Raw genomic sequence first — 16,735 nt, 5'->3', positions numbered from 1 at the left:
CCCAAATCCAGCACTGCCCCAATAGCCACATTGTGCCGCCAGCATTATTAACAGCTGGGCCACCAGCTGCCCAGACGGGAAGGTCAGGCAGGCAAGGAGGATGCATGAGATGAAAAGGCTCCCTTCTCCCAAGGCCCAGCAAGGGGTGATAGCTGCCCTCAAGGAATGTCACATGTCACCAACAGCAGGTAGCTGATTCTGAATCCTGGGGGAGGCAGATACACCTGGAGCTAAAAAAAGCGGTTTTAAGATTATGCCTCAGGCTGGCCTTGGGGGACTTGTGCAGGCCCAGCACAGCCACAACAGGGTGGTGGACTCGCCACATTCAACACAGGCCACTCTTACCTCATCTCCTTCCTTTCCTTTTTCCACTCCTGCAAAACCAGCTGTGACTCGGCATCTCTGTGAACCTGCAAGATGCAAGCTAATTATTACAACTGTTTTGATTTCAAATAAGTTTATTAGGTAATGAAAATTTTTTAATTAGTAGCTTTCCTAGGAGAAATTTTATTCCTTTATATCTCAAAGGTTGGCACCTGCATGAAATCATACATTTTTCAGACTTTCCAGTTGACACCCTGCCTTCTTCATTAATGAAAAAGAGTTTTAAATGTCCCACATTAGAAATGTGGTTTAACAAATTAAGATGAAATATTAGGAAGTTATTAAATTGAGTAAAGACTACATATAAACATAATGCATGCATATATTCACATATGCATAAAACATGTAGGTGATATATACATGTGTACAAACTGTAATGTACATATACCTAGGACATGTTACCTATTATACATATTATATACATGTGTACAAACATTATTACGTGGAAATAGCATATATATCCACTAACTGCAAGTGTCAAAGTATGTGCCTGCATTTGGCAATTAACATAAAAATTTGTTTTAATTTGTACAAGGGTAGTAGGATTATAAACAAATTGAACTTTTTAATTTAATATTATATTCTGGAAAAGGCAAGAAGGTAGAGCACCTCAATGAGAAGGAAAAGCAGAGCATTTTCTACTGGGCTGAAATATGAGTGAAAGGCCAAAAGAAAATGCCAATTGCCCATGATCTAACACGTGGAATCTCACAGGTCTCCCAGCAAGGTTCTTGTGGCTAAACAGAAACACTGAGGCCAGAATCCAAGGTGCACATGATCGCAGGGAACAGGAGGGCTCCCTGCAATTCATGACCACAGGGGTAACCTTAGAACCTGGAGAAATACCAAGCGGGCAAACCATCTGCTTTTGACACGGGGGCAAAGAACCCTCTGTTTATCACATCTGCTCAGTTCAACAGCTTGACTCTGAACCCCGAGGCTGCTGAAGGGACATGCAAGGGAAAAAGGCCCCAGGAATTGGAGGCCAGGGATGCATGCCCGGAAAGGGACCCTGAGTGCCACCTTCACTCAGCTGCCCTTGGGGCCTTACCTCCCAGGGAACACCCAGCAGCTGCCTGGGGCGCCTCCCAGCTGTCCTGCCACCTCTCCCACCATTTGTCAGCTCTCTCATGGGAACAACCCTCTCGCCTGCATCCTTCCCATCAGCTGTCAAACATCCTCTAGTCTCTCCCATTAAAAAAAGATTTCTCCCTGTGCCCACCCCCTTCTCCAGCTCTGTCCCCCTACAAGGTCAAACTCCATAAAACAAGAACTTCTGGTTCTGAAACCCACTTTAAAATATTTCAAAGACTGTGTGTGTTCATTAGTTACCACTAATCTTTCAAGTGAAATCATGCACTCTAGAGTGGGTCATCAACACTGGAAAAACTAACCAAAGCCCCCACAGAGAATGATCCTACAGGCACTTCAGCCATCTCCACCTCCAGTGGTTGTTCATGGGCGTAATCAGCTCTTCACAGCAAAACAGATTGGCTGCGTATCTCTCCCCTTGCTTGAGAAATATATTACAATCTAGCCAGCACAACAGCCTACGTCAGTCCAGCCACCAGCCCATTTTTTTAATCAACCTACGAGCTCACAAATGGGTTTTTCTTTTTCAATCGTTGGGGGAAAGAAAATCAAAAGAAGAATAATTTTATGACAGGCCGGGTGTGGTAGCTCATGTCTGTAATCCCAGCATTTGGGGAGGCTGAGGCAGGTGGATCACTTGAGGCCAGGAGTTCAAGACCAGGTTGGACAACATGGTGAAACCCCATTTCTTCAAAAATACAAGAATTAGCTGGGCATGGTGATGCACACTTGTAATCCTAGCTACTCAGGAGGCTGAGGCACAAGAATCACTTGAGCCCGGGGGGCGGAGGCTGCTGTGAGCCAAAATCACACCACTGCACTCCAGCCTGGGCAACAGAGCGAGACTCTGTCTCAGAAGAAAAAGACAGACATTCATGACATGTAAAAATTAGACGCAAGTCAAATTTCAGCGCCCACCAATAAAGCTTACTGGGACACAGCTAGAACCATTCATTCACATATTGTCCCCGGCTGCTTTTGTGTTCCAAGTGCAGAGGTGAGTAGCTGCAGCAGAACCTACAGCCTGCACAGCCTAAAATATTTACCATGTGGCCCTCTGCAGAAGCTTGCTGACCTGTGGTCTAAATGTGGCCTCTGACTGATTGGTTACCTGAGCCTGCACAGCCTAAAATATTTACCATGTGGCCCTTTGCAGAAGCTTGCTGAACCGTGGTCAAAATGTGGCCTCTGACTGGTTGGTCACCTGAGAAGTGTCTACCAATGCCAGCACCACCACTGTGAACCACAGCCATTTTGGAATGCACCTCAAGACTAGCTTACCAAATCATAACCAAAATTTATGTACTTCCATTCTATCTCATTCATTAGATTTGCCTCCAAATGACACTCTGTGAGGTCAGGAGTTTGAGACCAGCCTAGCCAACATGGTGAAACCCTGTCTCTACTAAAAATACAAAATTAGCTGGGTGTGGTGGCACACGCCTGTAGTCCCAGCTACTCGGGAGGCTGAGAGAGGAGAAGTGCTTGAACCTGGGAGGTAGAGGCTACAATGAGCCAACATCACGCCACTGCACTCCAGCCTGGGTGACAGAGCAAGACTCCGTCTCAAAAGGGAAAAAAAAAAAACATCAAACAAATGACACTCTGCTGGTTCTGAAAAAATCAAACCCAATCTCAGAGGACCAATTTTTCTCCTCAGAAAACTGTCCAAATACTGTGCTACATGCTCTGAAAACAATCCCCAAGGGGAGTTCTAGAAACATCTGCCACAGGCTCAGTGGAATACCTTGTTAACTTTCTGAAGGAACACTGAGGAAGAGGGAGACAGGGAGCTGGGACATTCATGCAGATGTTTCTTTAGTTAGCAGCTATACACCTCTATATCCTAGTGAGTCCAACTTGGAAGAACTCTGTACAAAGTGCCAGAACCCAAGGCAACACAGGTGCGTGCGTGGAGCCTACAGCTCCAGAGTCGGGCTGCCGCCGTGTAAACGCCAGCATCACCCCTCCCTAGACAATGTAGAGCTCCTCTGTTCCTCAGGGTCTTCATCAATAAAATGGGAGTGATGTTTCAGGACCTACTTCAAAGAGTTACTGTGAAAATGAAACGGACTTAAAGGTCACGGTGTCCAGAACACAGTAAGTTCTTAGGACATTTCCACACAGCCTGAATCTGCCAACCGAGAACCATGACTCTGGAAAAGTTACGTGTCTCGCAGTCTGTTTTCTCTCCTGTGAAATCGGGTTGACTATGTAAACATTCATTCCCTTTTCTTCCTTCCCTCACCCTATGCCTTGTATAACTAATTTTACAAATCACAGAAATACTTCCAGCACTTCCATTCTCTAAAACATACATACCTTCATCATCAACTTTTTACACGGGTCATAAAAACAAAAGGAAACCCCCCAAAAAATTGTTCCCAAAGCTAACATGTAGTGATGCCATCTACATGCAGCTGTGTGTGTACATATGACCAGCGGCCGGGGTCACAGAGACTTCACTGAGGGTGTCAAGTCCTTGCCTGCACCCCAGCCCTCTAACCAGGGAGGCATATTAGAGCAGTGCTCCGAAGCATGGACCTGAGGCCCATGCAGGCCTCGGTTCAAGCTTTACCCTGTCATTTTACGATCTCAGACATAAATGGTACCTGACCTCGCAAAACCCGTTTCCTTATTCTAAAATGGGAAAATTGTACCTACCAGCATGGGACTGCTAAATGAGCAATGTGTATAAAGCCAGCACTCTGCACAGTGTCTGGCACATAAAAAGTAACTATTAGTAGTGTATGACATACATACACAGACTCTCAATTACATTAAGTCAGAATTGATGCCATATATTTTTAGAAAATCATCTCACAGACAAGCATAGCAAAGGAAACAATAAATCCTCATCAGAGAAGAGCCAAGAACTAATGGAGCCCAGTGCATTCTGGAAACAAGGCCCAGGGAGACGTGCAGAGCCCCATGCTCTGGAATGCATGCACCTGGAGCCAGATTCTGGCCTGCCACTCACAGCCCTGCCTGATCTCACTGCTCAGCCACCCCAACACGGAGTGTCAGCTGGGGCAGGCAAGGCAGTTCCCTGCCCATTTCCAAAGCCAGAGGGCAGGCATGGGCAACAGGCCACAGGTTGCAGGTGTGTTTGCCAAGAGAGCAAGCATCTGTGCCCTTATCCTAAAAATGTCAGCACCCATGCTGAGATGGCTGCAGCCCAGGCAAGCTGGGCCCAGGGAGAAAGCAAGGTGCCTCAAGGAACTGGAAAGGAAAGGGGCACATGGAGAATTAAGGGGATAGGGCAGCAAAAGAGAGGCAGTTTCTATGGGCCAGGAAATGACTGATAAAACTGCCATTCCTCACTAACCAGCCAAAACTGGCTGCCTAACTTAACACAAAGAAGTAACTGCCAGGGAACTCCAGTAAGCCAGCAAACTGCAGGTATTATCCTCAAAATCAACTGAGGCTGGACCCCAGGATCTTGACTCTTGCTTTGAGACTCTCTTCAGTAAGCCATGGAGCCTAGACTGAAGTGTTCCATCCACAGGGCCCTTTATGTCACAGATGGGGAAACTGAGGCCTGAAATGGAGAAGTCCCTCTGTGGCAGGGGCAGGCAAAACCAACACAGACTCAAGCACTGGCAGGGCTTCCTGAATCTCAGTACCCCACAGGAGAGCTCCCCACGGGCTTCAGTGTGGAAGTGAGCACAGTGGATCTTCACTGACAGAGGAATGTGAGCCAACACCTGTATTTACACAGGCCCCACAGAGACTCTCTAAGCAAAAGAACCCCAGTCGTTATTCCACAGTCTACTGAAAACAACTTAAGCCTCATACTTTACAACGATTAAGCAGAAAATACCAGAAGCAACTTTGTAACCTCAGGCTTAAAGAAACAGTGAGAAGGAAAAAAACAAAAATCCCAACCTGCATCTGTTCCAATAACCCAGTCAAGGTCTGCAGCCAGGCCACGGTTTGAATGTACTGTTCCGTGTTCATGATTCTGAGCTCAGATCTCAACTCCGGGATGATCGCACCAGTCCTCCAGCCGTGCTTTAGGGTCAAATCCTGATCACAGAAATCACAAAAAGTCAACAGTCTCAACAGAATCTACACTACGTCATTATCTTCCCAGACATGAGAGGCATTCATTTAACGACTTTTTGATGGTAATGGTTCGTTATTAACCAAGCTGAATTCAATGAATTACATTTAATTAAAACTAATTTGGCCCCAGCCTTCAATCATTTCATCCCAAGAAAGTTTCTGTTCTGGAAATAATTGCTGTGAGTCATATCCCCTGCAAAAACACCAGGTCTGGAATCATTAACCGTGGTCTCTTAAAAAGAAAAAGAAAATAAAAAATGAGGTCGGGGTGGGAAGGGGCTTGACCTAACCCTACCAAAGGTCTTCATTCAATTCATCCACAGACCTCTGTGTGCCAGGCCCTCTGGGTTATGGAGAACCATGGAATCTCAGACTTGGAATGATCACATACAACATAAGCATGCATGATCAAATTTTCCATTCAAAATGTTGTAACCCCCTATTTAACAGGCCAGAATATCTAGTATCAGCTATGTCCTGGAAAATCTAAGACATACAATCATCATACTAAATGGTCATTTTCTCACTTGGCAAATACTCTTCAAGCAATACTATCTGTCGGCCCTAAATACTGAAGATAAAACAAGGAACAAAAAACTGAGAAATCCCAGCCCTCATGAAAAATACAGACAACAAATAAGCAAGTAAAATACACAATGGCAGGTGGGGATAAGTACAAGGGACAAAAATCAAGCAGAATAACAGGAAAAGGAGAGGAAGCAAGGAGGTTTGCATTTTATACAGGGTAGTTAGGAAGACCAGACTAATACAAGGACAAGGTGGGGAGAGTATGCGAATATGTGGGAGCAGGGAGATTCTGGCTGAAGAACAGCCAGTGCAAAGGCCCCGGGGCAGGAACACGCTGGAGGGTGGCATGTTAAGAATCAACAAGTCAGGGAACCTACAGGAGACAAAAGAGAGGGCAGAAGCAGAGGGTATCTTCAGAGAAGTGGGCTGAGGAAGGGGAAATCCACTGGGCAACCCTAGGCATCCAGTGCACAACCATGGGAACTCAGGCTTTTACTCTGAGGGAGAAAGAAAGGCTTTCGGGTTTTAAGGGAAGAAGTGGTATCTGATTTACAGTTTTAAAGGCTCAGTCTGGCTACTCACCTGAAGCTAGAATCCTAAGCCCTATCTAAGAGCGTAAGAGGGCTGAGGATGCCCATCTTCTTCACTGGTTCAAAATTTCTTTTCTGTTTTTTTGTTGTTGTTGTTGTTTTGAAACAGGGTCTCAACTCTGTCGCATGGGCTGGAGTGCAATGGCGCAATCTCAGCTCACTGCAGTTTCTGCCTCCGAGGTTCAAGTGATTCTCCTGCCTCAGCCTCCCCAGTAGCTGGGATTACAGGCGTGTGCCACCAAGCCCAGCTAATTTTTGTATTTTCAGTAGAGACAGAGTTTCACAGTGTTGCCCGGGCTGGTCTCAAACTCCTGAGCTCAAGTAATCCACCTGCCTCGACCTCCCGAAGTGCTAGAATTACAGGTGTGAGCCATTACGCCCAGCCCACTGGTTCGGTTTCTTGAAGACTTTGAATTATTTCTTTCTCCCATAATACATGAAAACCTACAGCACATTCTTTTCAATATTCCCAATGGTGGTAAACTTTCAAAGGTGGACTTTATTTATGTTTTTTGATGCACTGATAAAAGGAAAAAGAACAATGGCATTTATTTCTTAATATTTAAATGGAAAGATTATTCTGATAAACTCTTCGGGTGAACTGTTTATTCCCATCATTTCCAAAAAATATTTATCTTTTTCATAGCTATGATCCATTCTGTTCTGGAAAAAGAAATGAGACATTAAAAAAATGCAGCCTACTTCTAGGTTTTATGAAAGCATAAAGATGGCCTTAAGTAAAAGACACATTCTTTAACAAGTGAGACTAACACATTTGTCCCCCAACAAAGGAAAAAAGGGCCCCTCACCGCCAAGTCACTGTATATATGGTCACCAAAATACAACACTCTGGATCCTCTCCATCCAGTAAGCTTCAAAAACTCATATAAATTACCCTGCAATCAGAGAAAACTACAGTTATTACACTACAGATAGCCTATCTAACCCACAGTACAAAATATTTTTTAAAAACTTTAAAAATTGTATTTGTTTTTATAACTTATTTTAAATATCCAAAGTTATAAAATATAAAGATTTTATATATAAAGATAAAGATAAAATATAAAGATAAAAGCACTTCCATCAGAAATCTTTTCTCTATGTCAAACATGCTGTTCAAGAAGGATTCATATTGTGTACACTTCTTTGTAACTACTTTCCTACACTTAACACACTGTAGTCATCTTTCCATGTCAATAAATACTAACCTACCAGGTAAGGATAGCAGCTGGGAAGCACCATGATTCATTTCACCAACTCCCTGATGTTGTACAGTTCACATTATCTATTTGGTAAGAAACTTCATGATAAACATTCTCATAGCCAAGTTGTATTAGCTGTATCTTAATACTTTTCTTAGGCTAACATCCTAGAAGTAAAATGGCTCTATCAAAGTTGTTTTTCTCAAGGCCTTGAAAATATACTCATTGCCAAATCCAGCAGATTGTTAATACCCATCAAGAATGTATTAATATTTTTTAAAATGAACCTTAGTAATATAAGAATGGTCAGCAACACAAATTCATTTGAAAGCCTCTTATGACACCAAACATTTGAAAGTCTCTTATGACACCAAAATACATTAAAACTGTGCACAGGTCAGGTGTGATGGCTCATGCCTGTAATCCCAGCACTTTGGGAGGCCAAGATGGCAGGACGGCTTGAGCCCAAGAGTTCAAGACCAGCTTGGGCAACATGGCAAGACCCTGTCTCTACAAAACAATAAAAATTTTAAATTAGCTGGGCATAGTGGTGGATGCCTGTGATCCCAGCCACTTGGGAGGCTCAGGTGGGAGAATCGCTTGAGTCCAGGAGGTTGAGGCCACAGTGAGTGATGTTCATGCCACTACACTCCAGTCTGGGCAACAGGGCGAGACCTTGTCTCAATACAAACTGGAAAAGAAAAAAAAAGCGAGGCATGGTGGCTCACACCTATAAATCTCAACACTCTGGGAGGCTGAGGTGGGCGGATCACGAGAGTAGAAGATCAAGACCATCCTGGGCAACGTGGTGAAACCTGGTCTCTTCTAAAAATACAAAAATTAGCTGGGCGTGGTGGCGGGTGCCTGTAATCCCAGCTACTCGGGAGGTTGAGGCAGGAGAATCACTTGAACCAGGGAGTTGGAGGTTGCAGTGAGCCGAGATGGCACCACTGCACTCCAGCCTGGTGACAGAGCAAGATTCCTTCTTAAAAAAAAAAAACCCACAAAACTGTGTACAAAACATGTTTTGTCAGAAAATAGTAATTTGAGTGAATAATATGCCATGAATAAGTGTTCCTTAAAGAGAAATTTCCAATTTTTACCACTGGCAACTTAAATGTCATACATTATGAAAGTAATGCCTTAAGATTTTTGTTTTTAAAAAATGTTCAATTTTGAGTTAGTTTAGATGCTAGCATATTGAAAATATATTGACTTAAACCTAAGTTTACCACCAAGTTATAGTCAGTCAGTTCATGGGAATCACTCAGAACTGTGCCAGGCACATAGTAAGCCACAATGAACATCAGCTGTTAGCATTATTACCAACCGCAAAGCAAACAACAAAAAGGAGAAGCTGGTCATGAGATACCTGCTTGTAAATCTGGCCTTTCTGCAACTTGTGAATTTTATCCCAGAGTAAGACGCCTTTCTCATTCATCTTTCGGAAAGGCCTATCAAGAAAAATGGGGAATATTATGACATGGCATAGTACAGGCAATCCACTCTATGAAATACTAGAGTTACGATCACAGGAAGTAGCTCCCTGCAAAAACCCCAAAAAACCCGGAAACTGAAACTCTACCACCACATTCCCCGGCCTAATTCAATACATTATGTGAAGCCCAGGATCCAAAGATGTTTCATGAAAAATGAATTCCAGGGGGCCAGGCACAGTAGCTCACACCTGTAATCCCAGCACTCTGGGAGGCCAAGGCAGGTGCATCACCTGAGGTTAGGAGTTTAAGACCAGCCTGGCCAACATGATGAAACCCCATCTCTACTAAAAACACAAACACTGCAAGCGTGGTGGCAGGCACCTATAATCTGAGCTACTCCAGAGGCTGAGGCAGGAGAATCACTTGAACCCAGGAGGCAAAGGTTGCAGTGAGCAGAGACTGTGCCACTGCACTTCAGCCTGGGCAACAAGGGTGACTCCATCTCAAAAAATAAATAAATAAAATTCCAGGGTCATATAAATTTGGAAAATACCAGGCATTAAATATGTCCCTCTTAAAAAGTTGTTGATGGCTCTGAAAAGCCCTGCTGTAATAAATTTTCTTTCACCCAGGTTTCCCCGGTCTATTTGACCATGCAGAAAACCTCTTTATAAAGAAAAGTTTACGGAAATACTGCCTTCGTATATTTATCTGGCTTTATACCTGAAATTAAGCCACTCTGGATAAAAAACAAATCAGAAGACCAGAAGCACTAGTTTATAATGGAAACTGAGAAGTAAGGATAATGCCTCATTCTTCATTCACCCTGAGGGTGCTAGCCCAAAGGACTCAGAGTTTGTTAGCCTTAAGGAAAAAACAAGCGTTACCAAAAAAAAAAAAAAAAGATGATTTTTTTGCCTAATCATAATGCAGAAAAATATAATAAGAAAAGTAAGCAACCCAGAATTCTAGTACCCACCAGGGATATACACTTAACATTTCAGTTCATGTTTCAGTCTTTTTATAAAATTTATCTTTCTTTCATGACTATAAAATGAGGATCACTTTGTGTATACTAATTTATATCCTTTTTCTCTAATATTGTAAGCAATTTCCCAAGTGATTACATATTCTTAAATACATCATGTTTTACAGTAGTAAAACATCTTCATTTTTTTTTTTCAAATATTTATTTACTTACTTATTTAGGAAAGAGGGTCTTACTCTGTTGCCCAGGCTGAAGTGCAGTGGCACAATCACGGCTCACTACAGTCTCGACCTCCCGGGCTCACATGACACTCCCACCTGAGTCTCTCGAATAGCTGGGACTACAAGCATGCACCACCATACCTGGCTAATTTTTTTTTGTTTTTCTTTGGGTTTCAGGGAGAGTCTCACTCTGTCACCCAGGCTAGAGTGCAGCGGTGCAATCTTGGCTCACTGCAACCTCTGCCTTCTGGGTTCAAGCGATTCTCCTGCCTCAGCCTCCTGAGTAGCTGGGATTACAGGCACGTGCCACTACACCTAGCTAATTTTTGTTATTTTTAGTAGAGATGGAATTTCACCACATTGGCCAGGCCGGTCTTGAACTCCTGATTTCAGGTGATCTGCAGGCCTTGGCCTCCCAAACTGCTGGGATCACAGACGTGACCAGCTAATTTTTAAATTATTTGTAGAGACAAGGTCTCCCTATGTTGCCCTGGGTGGTCTCAAACTTCTGGGCTCAAGGAATCCTCTGGCCTAAGCCTCCCAAAGTGCTGGGATTATAGGTGTGAATGACGGCACCTGGCCCAAGTAAATCATTTTTAATGACTGCATAACACCCCCTCATATGGCTATTCCAAATTTAACTAGGCGTCCCCTACTGCAGGGCTGTCAGGCTGTTTCTGACCTTTCATTATTATAAATAACACAACGATAAATACAGATGGAGAATTATTCAGCTCTTATCCTAGGCTTCCAGAACAAAGACAAAATAGTTGTTACAGGGAGGGGGCTGAGACACCCTGCTCCCCCATCCAGGGAAAAGAGTCCCAGACTATGCCCCCTCACTTTTTATAAATACCACAAGGCAGAGGAGCTCTCTGGTGAAAAGACAGGGCCCTTCTCCTGACCACACCCTAGAATCCACTAAGAAAATGGTGAGGGCATCAAATCAGTGACTGTAGGGCCCCCAACCTCCCCAACTTCTTCCCCTAGAAGGAGTGCCTTTGACCACTCTGACCCAGTGAGGTGCATGTTTTCCTCTGGGTGCTTCAACACTCCCAGGCACTGATAAAGGTGTTGATGTTGCTTCTCAAGACCCTGGAAGAAACTAGCCCTGGCCTGGAGCCAAATTCCTTAAACCCTCTAATAAACTCCACATCCTGACCCCCTTCTGGCGGACACACCTAGGCAGAACATCCCTTTCTTTCCTGTCTGACAGAGCAGGGGTCCCTGAACCCTGGGCCGCAGATACTAGACCCAAACCAGTCCAAGCTGCGTTAGGAACCGAGCCGCACAGCAGAAGGCAAGCGTCCAGTGGGCCAGCGAACATTACCACCTGAGCTCCATCTCCTGACAAATCAGCAGCGGAAATACATTCTCATAGGAGTGGAACCCTATTGTGAACTGTGCAAGCAAGGGAGCAAAGTTGCGTGCTCCTTATCAGAATCTAATGCCTGATGATCTCAGGTGGAACAGTTACATCCCAAAACTATCACCCCACCCCACCCCAAATCTGGTGGAAAAATCGTCTTCCATAAAACTGCTCTCTGGTGCCAAAAAAGTTGGGGACCACTGTGCCAAGGATATGCCACAGCCTACTCTGTAAGTCCATTCCTCTAATGAGCACTTTGGACTGATCACCCTAGCATTTAGTGCTGCTTTCTTTGGAATCCCAACCAGACCCATCACGGGATGGTTTGAGGCTGTCCCATGCAGGAACTCCCTTGCCACTGTCTTTGGGATGACTCCAGTCACCAGTCAGTGGGACAAAATAGTGACTAAGCAGCAAGCCATAGTTTACAGCTGTTCTTCATCACACTCTAGTTTTTCCTTCATTTTCTTGAATCCCACCCAGCATGTTTCAGTCCCTGCACATGGCTCTTGATTTGCCTCTCCTTCCTGGAGTTACTGTGACACTTGGAAAACTGGGACAAGCTGAATTTAAAGCACTAACTGCAGGGTTCCACAGTCTGATGCTTTAAATACCTGCTTACCAGCTACAGAATAAACATGGGGGCAAAACTGTTTCAAAAACTGGCCATTATTATACAAATATGAGTTTGTTTTTTTTTTTTTTTTAGAACCCTACTGCAGTGATTCTCAACATTATGGACATTTGCAGGGAACAACTCTTGGTGAACAGGCCTGTCCCACACATTAGAAGGTATTTTAGCATTCCCTGATCCCTACCCACTCAATACTAACAGCACACCCTGTCCCTGTTACAACCTGAAACTTCCCCGCTTCCCCATTCCCATGGCTACAGTGGCAGGAAGATATTAAGACATCATAGAGATTAACTCTATGTGATATAAAATCTGTGTTGCAGAGAAGCTCTGCAAAATCCAACTGCAATTTTAAATGCACCAATGAGAGCTCTATTTAAAGAGCCATCCAACAGGCAGCTTTGTTGTTGCTGTTGTTTTCTTATGCCCTGCGATGCGTCTGCATTTAAAGATCTAATTTACTACATGATATTAAGTGTGGCTTTTTCATCACTGCCAATCATTTTCTTCAAGCCTACTCATGCGCCTGAAGCAGCGCAAGTTGAATTGAGAACCATTTCAATGTCTGCAAACTATCTGTTACATACTCATGTCACCCTCCTTGTAATTACTTGCTAGAAGGGTTAAAACTCAAAAGCTACAACCCATGCTGATGATTTTGCAACTGGATTTTACCAAGACACACCGTCTATATATTCACAGCAGCAAAGAAATAAAATCTAGTCCCCTAGAAAAGCAGACACTCACCTCCGTTTATCATTAAAAAAGTTTGGCTTCTCAGCCTGAACAATGACCACATCGAACAGGTCCCTCCAGTCTTTCCCAACGATATACCTCATCCCTTTGTCCCTAGGGCAACAAGTCAGCCAGGTTAGTCTAACATTAAAGGGATTAACTATATTTATAACTTTTTCTTTCCAACTGCTAAAACAAATGGGATACAAAGAGTGTGCCAGAAGCTAGCAATGAAACACAGAGCAACTTACACAAAGCTACTGGGGCTATTGGTGATGAGAAACATCTTCTTGCCATGATCAGCCAGTTTGGCCAACACTGCGCGGGTCTGCTCAGCATAGCAGATGTACTTTTCTAAGAGCAAGAGAAAAATTCACACATAGATTCAGCATGATATTGGTCAACCTGCAAGTACTTTCTAAATGGGGGTATGGGCCCAGCACTCCTAGGCACAGGAGAGGGAATAAAAGCCTTAAAGAAGCTTTGTTCAGTGGAACATGGGTGTATCTGGTGCATCAGTCACAAAGACCCCACCCTTTCAGTCTAGGTGGAAACAACTAAATGGCTATAGCGGCCAGTGCCTCTCCTTTTAAGTCAGAATTACGTCAAGTTCCAGGACAAAGAGGAGACGGCTAACATGCCAGGATGCCAAGTCCTTACAGAGCACTCATGCAGCCCCTGCTTAGCACCTGGAATGCAAGTAAAAATGCCGGCATGGTTGCACAAGAAACAGGCTGCAAATCTCTCCGTGATAATGCTGAGCACATACCAATGTCTGCTTCAATTGCTCTGTACATTATTCCTTTGATGTGGACATCTCGAATTGAATCCTGCCAAAAGATAGATTTTTAATCAGTGAAAATACAACTGAGAGAGTCTGAGTAACAGTACAGGATTTCACCATGTTGGCCAGGCTGGTCTCAAACTCCTGGGCTCAAGTGATCCACCTGCCTCGGCGTCCCAAAGTGCTGGGATTGCAGGCGTGAGCCACCACACCTGGCCAATTCCGGTCCATTTTCATAGGCAGCCCCTTGTGAAAAGCAAAAGTTTCCATGGTGATGGTGGCAATTTTCAAAAGAGTGCTTGGGAGAGGTCGTTTCTGTGAATAATTCTGAATAAAGTCCCCATGATAGACAGTAATTTCCATACAGTATTGTGAGCAAATGATTCCAAGCCATCTGGACAAAGGGAGTTATTGCTCTTTCATCTTTGTACCCTTTCCGTCCCTAGACCCCAGCAGCAAATTCTGTAACACAGAATGAGAGGCAGAGATAAAGAGCTAACAAGTTCCTCCTCTCTCTCTGGTGCTACCAGTAGGGCAACAAACTGGCAGTGAGGCTGTAGCTTAGGCAGAGATCGGGTCCAGGGAGAGGAAAAGGAAGTGGTTAAACCCTTTGTGGGTTCAGGAGTGTGGCGGCACGACAGCTGGCAGGTGACCCTGCACAGGGCCTCTGCCTGGTGACGTTCCTAGAGGCCTATGGACATTTCCTACGGCCAGGAACAGGAGACGCGGCTGTAGGCAAAACTGCGCCCACACCTTACTCAGACTGTTGCTGGGAGATTTCTGTTAAGAGTGACCCCTTCTGGACTGCAATTTCAACCTTTCAGCACAAGCCTGATTCCATTTCATACCAGCAGCAGAAGGCAGTAGTTAAATGCAAGTCGGATTGCCGGATTTAAAATCAAGGCTCTGCTACTTACCAGCTGTGTGACGTTGGGCAAGTAACTCAGCCTCACTGTGCCTCATGTCCTTATCTATAAAGAATGGTGCCTACCTCAAGGCATTATTAAGAAGATTTAGCAAGTTAACTTGCCTAAAGCACTCATAAGAACAGTGCCTGGGACCTAGTAAACTTTTAAAGACAAAGTATCTGTGCACACAAAAAGGAGGACAGAAACTAAATATCTAAATTCAATTTAGGTAATATTACACTGATATTGAGAAACACTAATTCATCCTCTATCTTCCTAAAACCCAGGATTCAGGGCTGCCAAAACTTAAAATTACTTATAAATACATACAACAAAAATACTCTAGTATGTAAACATGTATCTTTACAAAAATATAATTTAAAATACATATACTTATGACTATGCAAATACATATAAACTTTTTTCGTATTAAAAAGTTCATACAGCTTAAAGAACATCTATAAATATGTAAACATGTAAATATAACAAATTAAAGTACATAAATAAATTTATAAATATAAATTACAGGTGGATCAATTGCGGCTAGGAGTTGGAGACTAGCCTGGCCAACGAGGCGAAACTTCGTCTCTACTAAAAACACAAAAATCAGCTGGGCATGGTGGCAGGCACCTGTAATCCCAGCCACTTGGGAGGCTGAGGCAGGAGAATCACTTGAACCCGGGAGGCAGAGGTTGCAGTGAGCCAAGATTGTGCATTGCTCTCCACCCTGGGTGACAGAGCAAGACTCTGTCTGAAAAAAAAAAAAAAAAAAAAAAGCAGCAGCAGCAGCAGCAGCACCCGCTTGCTTGGGAAGACTCTGGGGTGAGTGTTCATCCCTTTGGCCAAATGCACCAGCCCTGGCCTTGGCCTTCTGGTAAGAAAGCATCAAAAATGGAGATAACAGTGTCAGCACCAACTTGTTTTAACAAAAATCTTGACTGATTTCCAATTCTCCTGATGTAGCAACATCTTTCTTATATACAGTTCAAGGTTAAACTGCATGTAAGAGTTGCCAGCTAAGAGACTATTTAAAACACCTAACCTAGAAAGGAAGTTCATGGCTCTGTGACTCCCACTGAAAAGCTGAAACAGACTCAGCACTGTGATCTCCCTGTGAATACAACCTTGACATCTTTGTACAGGTGCACAGGCTCGTAGTCAATGTTGTTCTTGAGGAAGTATTCATTCACACAGGACAGAAGGGTCATCTCGGGCAGGGAGAAGATGTCCATGAACTGCTTCATCGTGTTTCCATGAGAGCTCTGCAGACAGGAAGGAAGGATGCTTCAGAAACAGGGGCCCAGGCCAGGGGCAGAGCCAGGAGGCACCAGGAACAGCAGGAAGACTTTTCACTCAGGGAGATTCCTATCATCAACATTTAAAGCCCTCTCCACAAAACAGGAAAGTTCTAATAATAAAAAAGTAAAATGGGCTGGGCATGGTGGCTCACGCCTGTAATCCAGCACTTAGGAGGCCAAGGCAGGTGAATCACCTGAGGTCAGGAGTTTAAGACCAGCCTGGACAACATCACGAAACCCTCTCTCTACTAAAAATACAAAAATTTGCTGGGCATGGTGGTGGAGGCCTGCATTGCTTGAACCCGGGAGGTAGAGGTTGCAGCGAATGGAGATCGAATGACTGCACTCCAGCCTGGGCAACAAGAGCAAAACTCCATCTCAAAAAAAAAAAAAAAAAAAAAGTAAAACATTCCCCTTCTTCCTTATCATTCACAGCAGAGCTGATGTCTCCCTCTAACTAGGATATCGACAGAAATATCCTGATTTCCCTCAGAG

At 44.0% G+C, this 16,735-nt stretch overlaps 1 protein-coding gene across 1 annotated transcript in view; it reads right to left on the bottom strand.

The window, feature by feature from the left end:
- Positions 1 to 16,735, bottom strand: part of NT5DC3 (5'-nucleotidase domain containing 3) — a 67,236-nt gene that overhangs the window by 7,453 nt on the left and 43,048 nt on the right. The window contains exons 6-13 of the mRNA XM_039472308.2: positions 16,067 to 16,204; positions 14,020 to 14,080; positions 13,502 to 13,604; positions 13,263 to 13,364; positions 9,237 to 9,318; positions 7,472 to 7,558; positions 5,365 to 5,505; positions 346 to 410 (exon numbers count right to left, since the gene is read on the bottom strand). Coding sequence (XP_039328242.1) covers positions 346 to 410; positions 5,365 to 5,505; positions 7,472 to 7,558; positions 9,237 to 9,318; positions 13,263 to 13,364; positions 13,502 to 13,604; positions 14,020 to 14,080; positions 16,067 to 16,204 — 779 coding nt within the window. The remainder of the gene's footprint in view (positions 1 to 345; positions 411 to 5,364; positions 5,506 to 7,471; positions 7,559 to 9,236; positions 9,319 to 13,262; positions 13,365 to 13,501; positions 13,605 to 14,019; positions 14,081 to 16,066; positions 16,205 to 16,735) is intronic.

This window comes from Saimiri boliviensis, chromosome 7 (assembly GCF_048565385.1).
Source record: "Saimiri boliviensis isolate mSaiBol1 chromosome 7, mSaiBol1.pri, whole genome shotgun sequence".
Taxonomy (NCBI): domain Eukaryota; kingdom Metazoa; phylum Chordata; class Mammalia; order Primates; family Cebidae; genus Saimiri; species Saimiri boliviensis.
Note: the sequence above shows the minus strand (reverse complement) of the source record. Positions and strands in the feature narration are given on the sequence as shown.